This window comes from Camelina sativa, chromosome 7 (assembly GCF_000633955.1).
Source record: "Camelina sativa cultivar DH55 chromosome 7, Cs, whole genome shotgun sequence".
Lineage (NCBI taxonomy): Eukaryota > Viridiplantae > Streptophyta > Magnoliopsida > Brassicales > Brassicaceae > Camelina > Camelina sativa.
This window is the reverse complement of record NC_025691.1, coordinates 17,375,254-17,387,164: the sequence shown is the minus strand read 5'-3', so window position 1 is coordinate 17,387,164 and position 11,911 is coordinate 17,375,254. Positions and strand designations below refer to the sequence as shown.

At 42.5% G+C, this 11,911-nt stretch overlaps 1 protein-coding gene and 1 pseudogene across 1 annotated transcript; one reads left to right on the top strand and one right to left on the bottom strand.

The window, feature by feature from the left end:
- LOC104704704 (putative ribosome biogenesis GTPase RsgA) lies at positions 2,652–4,111 on the top strand. The gene is made up of 3 exons (XM_019227089.1): positions 2,652–2,704; positions 3,283–3,811; positions 3,899–4,111. Exons 1-3 carry the CDS (start codon positions 2,652–2,654, stop codon positions 4,109–4,111), a joined length of 795 nt encoding a protein of 264 aa, XP_019082634.1.
- The window catches only part of LOC109125459, a 13,570-nt pseudogene continuing 7,187 nt past the window's right edge, over positions 5,529–11,911 (bottom strand).

The window sequence follows — 11,911 nt, the reverse complement described above, 5'->3', positions numbered from 1 at the left end:
TTCATTTACCTTCACTTGCACGTGTCCCAAAGCTACATATGGAAACCAGGAGTACCTCTACAACCACCAGAGAATATTTGGAGGATATTCACAAGCAATAATAGCCATTGGATTAGGCGGATCCAATCCTATTATTACTTGTCCTTATTAGACCCGACTGCCATCAATGCACAACGACTACTTCCTATTCTGTTCTTGTGCATATTTGAGTTACCACAAGTGACCAAGAAGCTTCCAAAATGTCACCACTTCCTCCCCAAGTTAACGAGATACAAGGCACATCTTCTTGCCTTATCTGGACTGATTCTACACTTAATGGTCCAAAGATCATATTTTTATTAATTGTTGCGATTTATTTCTTGTTTTAGAACAATAGAACGTGTAGTTGAGCCTATATATGCTCAATAGTTCATTCATTTGTAAATTACCCTTGATCATTTTAAAGTAATAGAAACGTTTTCTTCTTTACAAAGTTTGAGTCTTTGTATTGCTTTGTTCTTTAGTTCTTTGTGAGTGATTCACTTAGTGCTTCAGAATCCTGCGGATTAAGTTTGTTGAGTGATTCAACATCCTTCATTCGTTCATTGATCGAGCGAGTCGATTATCCCACCGATTGAGCGAGTCAATCACCCATCTATCCATCGTACCACCCCTTTATTCACGAGAGAGTGCTTCAGATGCAGCTCGTGAATTCCACCTTCCGCAAGATAAGCTTGGAATCTCTTGATCCTTGTGTGATCTTAAGTTGGAGTGATTCCAATCTTATATCAGCAAAGCTGTAGGTTTCTGCAAAAAAAGCGTTTATAAAACAGATTTGACTAAGTCGAACAAATCAAACCTATTTAGATAAAGGGTATTTACCTCAAAATTTTAGCAGATGTGGTTACTACTTTGTGGTGAAAGCAAAGTTGGAGCTGTTGAGATCTCTGCATCATAACACATAACACATCGGTTTTGTTTAGTTTTCTGACGTACAAATATACCTCGCTGAATCAAGATGCATTACCTTCTTGTTCCCTGCTTTTGCACAGGTCGACCTTAAAAATTGGGTGTGAGCAAGACCTCGTTTTTTCCTGTGGAGCAGCAGCGTTACTGTTTTTGCTTCTGAATTGATGGGTTGACTTTAATCAGTCTGGTAGTGCTAGCTTCCCTGCAATGAGGCATTTAATCAACAACTATAAGAGGAACGTGAGACCAGTAAGATCTCACTTAACTACAGTAAGATCTCACAAATAATGATATAGATACCTAGAATATGCAGTCTTGTTGTTGATCTCTACATCCTTGGTTGGCTTGATACTCGGGAATCAAAGAACCCTAATCATAAAACACTAATCGCGATCCAAACTCTTAATGAAGAAAACTTACAGTCTTAGATAGTCCCATCAATGCAACCTTCAACGAGCAGTGTATGAAATGGGCTTCCTTTAAGTCCTTCACGATACATAACACAGCAATCTTCATCATCATGTTTCAACTGTAACCACGAAAACACTTTGTGAAAATTCTGTTTCAAGTAAACTCAAGAAGATAATCACAAAAGCTATACAAAAACATACTTTCCAATCACCATAAGATGCATCATTGCTTGATTTAGCCAATTCTTGATCCTTTTTTTATACACTCCTAAGCTTCTCAATTGTACTGGATAACGCAGCTACTCTCTGATCCAATATAACCACATTACACTCTGTGAAGAAACATGAAAACAAAAACATTAACAGCAAAGGTAGAATTAAGAGTATATATATAGCAAACATCCACGACAACAACAAACAAAAACCTTCATTGAGCTGTTTCTTGATAAGGGTTTCAAGAGTTTGGTCATTAGAGAGCTCAGGATACGACAAGGTCTCGTTAAGCCTCTCTCTGTACTCAGAAAATTCCTGTTTCTTCTACATATTCAATTGAATCTGTAGAGACACCTCCTTTGGAGAACAAATTAACACTCAAATCAAAGACCAAAGAGAATCAAAACAGAATACAGAAGATTTATTTGATTAAGAATCTGGAGTTTGTGGCATCAAGAAGATTTATTTGACTAAGAATCTGAGAAACTTACCTTATGATTCCAATTGATTCAATATCTTCCGCCAAAGTAATCCGCCGAGTCAATCGCCTTCGCTAATCATCTCCAGATCCTTCGATTCAAACCCTTCTTCCTCTGATTCAAGTATCCTTCGATTCCAAATTTCTTCGTCGTTTCGGGTATTCAATCGCGAGAGAAAGAGAGAGAGAGGAAAAAAAATCGAGTTTAGAGGATTTTTTTTTCCTTTTGTATTATTTAGTTCGACCAACAAGATTAAAACACGTAGCGTCTCTTAGAACATAATTCGGTATACTATATAAGGGGCTCCCTTAAGTTTTTTCTTTACTTCTGATTTATTTATTTTTATTCAAAACCCTTAAAACTCCTCTAAGAGTTTACCGATGGAGAAGGTCTAACTATTTTTCTTCGGCTCTTCGTGTTTAAAGAATTTATAAATGGAACTAGAATATTTGTTTTGATCAAAGAGAATGAAGTAGCATATTGTATTTTAAAAAAATAATCTAACAGTCAGATCAAAAGAGTAGCTCCAAAAGAGGAGGAACAAATAGCTTAAGTGGATGATGAAAGAACATGAAGATCATTCAAATATTACAACACCATAATGTCATTCTTCATGAAATTCAAAGACAACAATCCATATTTTCTAAGAAGTTTGTAATTCACACACGTTCATTAACGGCTTTAACAACTGCAATACTAGTCCAAATCATTAGATTACAAGCTAGATTTCATTTTTTGTTTTCTGATACATTTTAGTTTTGGATTGAGAAATTTTTAACTATAGTTATTATTATTATATTTTATTTTCAATAAAATAAATACTATTCAATCTAATTTTAAAATATCCACTTTAAAATCTACCGACTAAACGATCTACCATATAGACAGACTATTTTAGATTAAACTCATCGCTATCACAATTATTCGTTGCACAATAACGACGGCTCTTAACACACCACATGACTTAACAGACTCATCTCATTCTGAAAAACATCAGCCCTACGATTTGTAAACACCTACATTTGTTTACACTCAGTCGCTTATTTTTCTCGACCGACACTAGGTTTTAAGTAGAAGACGTTCAAAAAGAGCAAATAACAACACAAGGAAATTAATAATCAAAAATTATAAAATCGGTCTCCAGTTTTCCTACAATAAATAGCACTTTCTTTGTTGACAGAAAAAAAAAAAAATAGCACTTTCTTTTGTTGTTTGACCATTCACCGCTGCAGCTTTTATTTTCTCTCAGAGAGACGAGAGAATCCCCAGCCGAGCAACAAGACTATTCTCAGAGCCTTCTTAGCTCCGGTTGTCTCATTAGACGACAAAACTGAGGTCGGAAGTCCTGATCATGCCATCGGTACAGTCGCCACAGCTCAAGCTGACTACATGCGCGTCATTGTTCAAGATGTACATGAGTCTGTCAAGAGAAATGATGGAGATGATAAGGTTGGCGTTGAGTTGCTTTGCGTGGTGAGAAACTTGCTGAAGAAGATAGGGCGGACGGTTCTTGTTGGTGATAAAGTTTACGTGGAGAAAGTTGATTGGATTGATCGGAGAGCAAAGATTGATAATGTGTTTGAACGAGTCTCCGAGACTTTGGATCCTCCTGTGGCCAATGTGGATCACTTACTCATTCTCTTCTCTCTCGATCAACCTAAGATTGATCCATTTACACTTACCAGGTTCTTGGTAGAAGCTGAATCCGTTGGCATTCGAGTCACACTTGCCTTGAACAAATGTGAACTCGTCACTCAAGAGGTAAAGTAAAATTGCATAGTTTTAGACTACTTGCTTGATGCATTAATTAAGGGTCTTGATTAGTTAGAGCCATGATCTTGTTTACAGGAAATAGAATCTTGGAACATGAGATTGCGTGGTTGGTACTATGAACCATTGATTTGCAGTGTTGAAACTAAATTCGGACTTGATGAGATTGCGTTTAACCTACGTAATCAAACTTCTGTGATTGTTGGACTGGTTAATAATGGCGATCTTTGCTTTTGCGTAATAAGTAGGACTTCTTGGCCTTGGTTGAGTTGCACTAAACTTGGCGCATAAGAATAAACAAAAGGGTTAACATACGAGACCCGAGCTTTTCCGAGATCAACCATTCTCAAGTATCCATTCTCTCCGATGATGTAAGCTACATCGAGTAAGCTTTTCTTAATAATGCTTCTATCAAAAATCACGGCAAGTTTCTTCTCTTGGTCAATGAAGAAACTCCCATCAAAAAACGTAAGATTAAAATGAGTAGTTGCAACTCTTAAGAAGTTTCTCCACGACACCACATTGGGCTCAATCTTAGTTGTTACCCATATCTCCATCTCAAACCTATCCCGGTGAAAAATTAACACGGCAATCTGTTCATATCTAACTAAAGATAGAGCCACGGTCTCTACAACATCACTAAGTTGAATTGGTAGAGGAAGAAGCGATCCAAATCTCTCTCTTGTAAAGTCAAAACATTGTAAAAAAGTTTCAGCTGGTCCTTCCCCTATTTTTTCCCCTGGAAAAAAAAAGTAAGTGTTTCCCTTCAATGACACGATATGACAGGCTCGAGGAAACTTTATAACAATTTCGGGAACGACATCAAGAACCCTCCATGAACTTGACCTAAAATCGTAGATTTGGTAGTTTTCAAAACTATATCTCAAGACTTTGTGATTACGGTTATTGTCGTATCCGAGAGCATAGACGTCTACTAAAAAGAAGTGATTGATTTTAGGTTTAAGTATACACCAAGCTTTTCCCAAATAAGTGTTCCAAACCACGAGTCTAGAATTGACCTCCTTAGTCACCAATAACAATAAGCCATCGCAAATAGAGACTTGAGATATCTTGACTTGATCCTTAAACATATCTATTTGCTTCATAGATGGCTCATTGACGTCTTTGTTGTGGATTCAATTAAGATCAAATCCCAATGAAGAAACCGTATATTTCTTCATTATGAACCCTAGGAACCCATGCCTTACTTCTCCTCTACATAGAATCCTGTCTTTGGATAAACGGTTCCATTGTTTGCAAGTAGATCTCACTGCTTTTAGAGATTTTATTGAAACTCTATACAATATCTCTTCAACCAAATCCTCCGAAAGATCAGACATCATCGTCATTGTTTCAGGTTTTACCTTTTAACTTTTACGTTTTCCCCACTCTTTTAAAGCTTTATTATATATGCGTCAGATCAGATGGGCCATAATACTTAGCAGATCAAGGCCCATAACTTCTTGAATCACGAATCATAATTATATATCATCGTCATTGTTTTCAAATCAGAAAAATCAGGGTTTGAACTAGATAGCTAGCATGCCTTTCCCACACTTGCAGGCGTGCCACGGATAGTTAACATTATTGAAACTATTGAGTACGAACAGAAGGGAATTCAATGACTGCTTGCATACTGGTGATTCCTTTGAAATAACAACTTTTCGAAGCTTTTTAATTCAATGGTTACGATTTGGTCTGGTTTTCATTATTCTTTAATGGCTCGGCAAACAATCATATACATACTATAACTTCTCACACCAAAACTACAACCTTGGTTGATTTGCACTAAACTTGGAGCATAAGAGCACACTAGTAGGTGAAGATCCGGTGCGGCAGCTACTCCGAGATCAACTACTCTCAACCATCCAGTCTCTCCGATGATGTGAGCTATGCTAACCATGGATCCTTTAGAAAACTTACATCAAAAATTACAGCGAGTTTTTTCTCTTGATCAATGAAGAAACTCCCAACTAAAATTAAATCAGTAAATTTTAAGAATTTGCTCCACGACGCCGCATTGGGCTCAATCTTGGTTGTCACCCATATCTCCACCTTAGATGTAGTATTCCAGTTATTATATAACACCGCAAGCTGTTCCTCTCTAATAGAAGAGAGAGCCACAATGTATGAGCTAGAAACTTGAAATGGCAGAGGAAGACGCGGTCCAAATCTCTCTCTTGTAAAATCAAAACAATGTAAACATTCACCAGCTGGTCCTTCCCCTATTTTCTGGATAAAGTAAGTGTTTCCTTTTAATGACATATTACTATTATGAAAATTTATATAGCAGTCGGGGATGAGATCAAGAACCCTCCATGAATTAGATTTAAAATCATATATCTCGTAACTTTGCAGATACTTCCTCAAGATTTTGTGGTTACGGTTGTTATCGTATCCGAGAGCATACACATCTTCATAATGGTAACTATTCCTAGGTTTAATCGACCAGGTTTTTCCTAAATACGGTGTTGGTGTGGGATTTAGCACCCCAACATACCGATCTAAACCAGAAAGATATTTTGGTTACTAAAGCGGGAATCCGATTTAGAACCCAATTGAATGTTTACTCGAGGCCTGTTCAGAAGAAAGAAGCCCAGCCCCGAAGATGGAGAGTCGACTTCCCAATTCGCCCAGTGGCCGACTTGAAGAGAAGAAAAACATTTCCTTATGGCGGTTCAAGCTATAAGGAAAGCTAATATATTCTGTAATATAGAGGAAAGTATAAATATAGAAGAGACTCCCTCATTGTAAGGCATCGAATATTGAATACAATAACTTAAGCTTTTCATTGTTCTTAGCAAAACCCTAATTTGACTTCCAAGCCTTTTTCCGATTTTAAGCTCAGATCCAGTTTCTTGAGAGATTGCTTACTTGAATTTGTTTCCCCCATCAAACAAATTCATTGTGGAAAACCTAATTTCTACAATTGGCGCCATCTGTGGGGTTGCAAAATCGTCTTTACAAAGTTAATCTCTCAAAGCAGCTCGACGAAAATTTTCTCTAAAAGCTTACGACAATGTCTCCAATCACCAGCAACGAGATCATCGGCGCAAACCGTACCCCCTCAAGCGTATCCGACGTCACGGGCCTAGCACCCCCGCAGGGTGGCACCGAAGCATGAAGTGACGCTCCAACTGTGCAAGCCACGCCCGTGTACGTTCGTCGTAACAATACCACTTCGGTTAACCCGACCGATAGCCGCACCGAACTCCCGGTAGGGGCCAGATCCGAGGGAGAACCCAACCAGGGAACGGGGCAAACTCGCAAACAACCGGTCAACATCGAGGTGGAGCGCTCGGACGATAACCCCCTGAACAAGGAAACGACGCCCGCCGTGGAGCAGCAACTAGGGCCCGAACTGGGAATCTTCCGGACCACGCTACAACGGTGGCACAAAACCCGCAGGTCATCTCTATGGAAGATTTCAAGGTCTTGTTCGGCACCATGACAAAGGAGATCTACCACATGATCTCCGACACCAACCGCAGAGTTGATACTGTCGTAACTCAGACGACCCCATTACAACTCTCTGCAGGACAGTCGCCTATACTCGGAGCAGGGCCTTCCGGTCTGACACGCCGTCTCGATTTCTCGGACATACCAACAATCGACCAACCGGAACAGAGGACTCTTCCCCATGAGACAGCGAGCATTCGGCCTTCGAACCCGAGCTTGCGGATCCGCGAAACTCCGTCTATCCCGATCGCCCACTTGATGAACACGGAGTCTTGCCTCCAGATTAAAGAAATCCAGTCGCAGTTTCGCGGCATGAATTCGCTTCTCCACCGAGCTATCAGCACAGCCCCAGAGATTGAATGGATCGTCGAAGCCACTCGGCGAACTCCTTTCACTCAGCGGATCCTGCAAGCTGCCATACCACATGTCAAGCTGAAGCTCCCAACCTACCTCGGAGTCAAGGATCCAGTCCTTTTCATGGCAACTGTCGCCAAGACGCGATTTACCGATGAACAGAGGGATATTGGCTACTGCCAGCTATTCATCGATAGCCTCTCCAGTCCCGCCTTAACTTGGTTCACAAGGCTTGAGTCGAACTCAATTGACAACTTCACCCAGTTGTCGACGGCTTTTCTCAAGCATTATCGAATTTTCATTGAGCAAGGTGTGACGAGTTCGGATCTCTGGGAGATGGCCCAAGAACCCGGTGAGCCCATTGGCAATTTTCTGGGCAGGTTTAAAGAAAAACTAGCAAACGTCTCCGTCCCGGAAGACGCCGCTATCGCTGCCTTCAGGAAGGGTCTACTTCCCGGATCACCTTTACGGAAGGACCTCAACATCCAAGAACCTAAAGACCTCGATGACGCGCTACATCGAGCATCCCAATTTGCACTCGTTCTGCGCGGATCCTATATCATTCACACCAGAGGACGCCAAAGGAATCCAACACCCCCATTCAGATCCCCTGGTCATCGAAGTAGCTATGGGCGAGTTTGATGTCGAAAGAGTCTTGGTCAATACCGAGAGCTCCGTTAACGTTCTGTTCTGGCGGACGTTGGAAAAAATGGGCGTCACACTAGAACAGGTGAAATCCGAGACTCGAACGTTGACTGGTTATGACGAGATAGCTAAAATGTCGATGGGCGACGTAAAATTACATGTACGCGCTAGCGGAGTGACCCGGAAAATTAGATTCGTGGTCATCGATAAACCCCCAATTTACAACGCCATTCTAGGGGCATCGTGCCATGCAAGCTGTACCGTCGACTTACCATCTCTGCCTTAAATTCCCGACCACCACAGGGATCTGCATGCTCTACGGCGATCAGAGGATGGCATGATCTTGTTCCGTAATCGAAAAGAAGCAAGGGAAAATGGAGGACGCATAGCAATTATAGAGCGGGGACCACCTTACTGGTCCTAATAAGCCGGAGCGAGACCGTCTTAAGTCTCCGGAATGTCGGATCATCCAGGCAAACATCGATCCTTCTGATCCCTCACGAGCTGTTGGCATCGGGGCCGAACTCGAGGACCAAATGAAAACAAAGCTGGTCGCTTTTCTGCAATCTCGCTCCTCCACATTCGCTTGGTCGACGAAGGACATGGTCGGGATAAGCCCCGAAGTCATCTGCCACAAGCTTAACGTCGATCCCACGTTCAAACCGATCAGGCAAAAACGCAGGTGCTTGGGTCCAGATCGAGCAAAAGTAGTCCAGGACGAAGTCGAACGATTACTCAAAGCAGACCAAATAATGGAGGTCCAGTACCCCGATTGGTTGGCTAATCTAGTCATGGTCAAAAAGAAGAACGGGAAGTGGAGAGTATGCGTGAACTTCACCGACCTCAACAAAGCGTGTCCTAAGGATAGCTTTCCCTTGCCACACATAGATCGTCTCGTCGAGGCCACATCCAGAAACCAACTGCTCTCGCTCATGGACGCCTTCTCGGGATACAACTAGATCGCCATGAGCTCAACCGATCGTGAGAAAACGGCATTCATCACAAACAGGGGAACCTACTGTTATAAAGTTATGCCGTTCGGACTGAAAAACGCCGGGGAGACCTACCAACAATTGGTGAATATGATGTTCGCCTATCTACTCGGCCGCACCATGGAAGTCTACGATATTCAACGATTGGTGAATATGATGTTCGCCGATCCCGGAGCAACAAATTCAGCATCTCGCCGAATGTTTTGATAACCTGGACAAGTTTCAGATGATGTTGAATCCGACGAAGTGCACTTTTGGGGTCACTTCAGGCGAATTCCTGGGATACATTTTTACCGAGCGAGGAATAAAGGCGAACCCAAAGGAGATTGAGGCCATAATTGGGCTGCCATCTACAACTAACAAATGGGAAGTACAACGCATGACCGGCCGGATTGCCGCTTTGAATCGATTCATCGCTCAGTCAACCGATAAATGCCTTCCCTTCTACCAACTCCTCCGAGGAAACAAATATTTTCATTGGGACAAAGATTTCGAGCACGCGTTACGGGAGCTAAAGGAGTATCTGACCAGTCACCCAGTACTGGTTAAGCTAGAGGACGGCGAGACATTGTATCTGTACATCTCAGTTTCCAGCTCGGCAGTCAGCGGCGTCCTGTTCCGAGACGATCGCGGCGACCAAAAACCAATTTTCTACACTAGCAAAGCCCTGAGCAACGCGGAGTCTCAATATCCCACGCTGGAGAAGCTGGCCCTTGCCGTGATTACTATTGCGCGTAAACTCTGATATTATTTCCAGTCGCACTCCATTATCTCCAGTCTGGATGAATGGCGAAGTGGGCGGTCGAGTTGAGCGAATATGATATCGAATAGAGCTCTTGTCCGAGTTTTACGTCACAAATTTTGGCAGATTTCATCACCGAGCTATCCTCTGACCTCGGGGACCCTACCCCCAAACAGGAACATTGGACGATGTTCGTAGATGGCTCATCATCTTATTAGGGATTCGGCGTAGGACTCATTCTCCGATCTCCGTCTGGCGAAGTACTCGAGCAAGCATTGAAGATCAATTTTAAAGCGTCCAATAACGAAACAGAGTACGAAGCCATTCTTGCGGGGCTTTGTTTAGCACGAAGACTCGGGGTGACGCACTTGCAAGTTTTCTGCGATTTTCAACTAGTAGTTAGCCAGTTCAGTGGCGAGTTCGATGCCAAGAACAAGCGAATGGGAGCGTACCGTCAGTTGGTCAGGACACTGTCCGAAGAATTTACCCCTTTTTCTCTGACAAAAGTCCCGAGGGACGAGAACGCATCCTCTGACGCCCTCGCAGCCTTGGCAAATAGCTCGGATCCTGATTTACGGCATACCATTCAAGTCGAATGCATTGAAGCACCTATCATCGATCTAGTCAGCCTGATCTCCGTCATCAACGACGATTCGGTTCGAATGGAAGTCGACGAACCAATAGAGGACTTGACAGACGTCACGAAGCCACCCGGAGATTGGCAAATTGAGATGAAGCTGTATATCTCTGATGGAGTCGTCCCGCCATATCGCTGGGCAGCTCAGCATTTGAAAGCACGAAGCGCCAAGTACATCCTTTTCGATGGGAATTTATACCGCCGTAGTTCGTTCGGGGTATTCCTTACCTGCGTCAGTCGCGACAAAGCCGAACGAATCATGATGGAAGTACATGAAGGTGATAGTGGCAATCATTTGGGCGAACGTGCACTCGCACTAAAGATCAAGAGGGACGAACATTACTGGCCAACCATGATGGCTGACTGCGAGGCCTTCTCGGCGAAGTGCGAAGCTTGCCAGCGTCATGGACCAATGAGACATATCCCGGCCGAAGCAACGAACAAGTCAATCTTCGACGGATTGAAGAAGCGACTTGGACGAAGAAAAGGAGCATGGGTAGATAATCTCGATGGAGTATTGTGTTCTTACCGAACGACCCCGCGACGATCTACGATTCAGTCCCCGTTTTCTTTAGCTTACGGGATTGAAGCACTCGCCCCGGCAGAAGCAGGCGTCCCAAAACTTCGCCGCACCATGATGGTCGATAATCCCGATCTTAATAATGACATGTTAACCAATCACAGCGATTTCGCCGAAGAGTTACGCGACCAGGCTCTGGTCCGGATCCATTATTACCAGGACGCAGCAGCCCGATATTACAATAAGACTGTTCGTCAGCGACGCTTTTACGAAGGTGACTTGGTCCTACAAGAGGTCTACGAAAACACCAAAGAGGTAAATGTCGGTAAACTCGGTGCTCGGTGGGAAGGAACATACCTTGTCTCCAAGGCAGTTCGTCCAGGCGTTTACGAACTTACAAACATGTCTGGCCAACAAGTCAGGAACTCGTGGAACGCAGCCCATTTAAAACGTTATTATTATTAGATCGTTTTCACGATAGGAGTTTCGGGAACCCGACCTTCTATTGTTTTTCGTTTGTACAATGAACTACGACTGGCTTGATCCCTGTCCCGGGATACGTAGGCAACTCCTTATCTTTTCATTAAGATTAAGCGAGTAGCTAGAACATCAATAAAATTTCACATTTTGGGCATTCGAAATTTTCCATTAAAGAAAAAAGAAAAAAAAAAGAAATTTTTGATCGAGTTACATTCAGTTCGACAATTCGTCAAAATTAAAAGTATAAAAAAAAAAAAAAAAA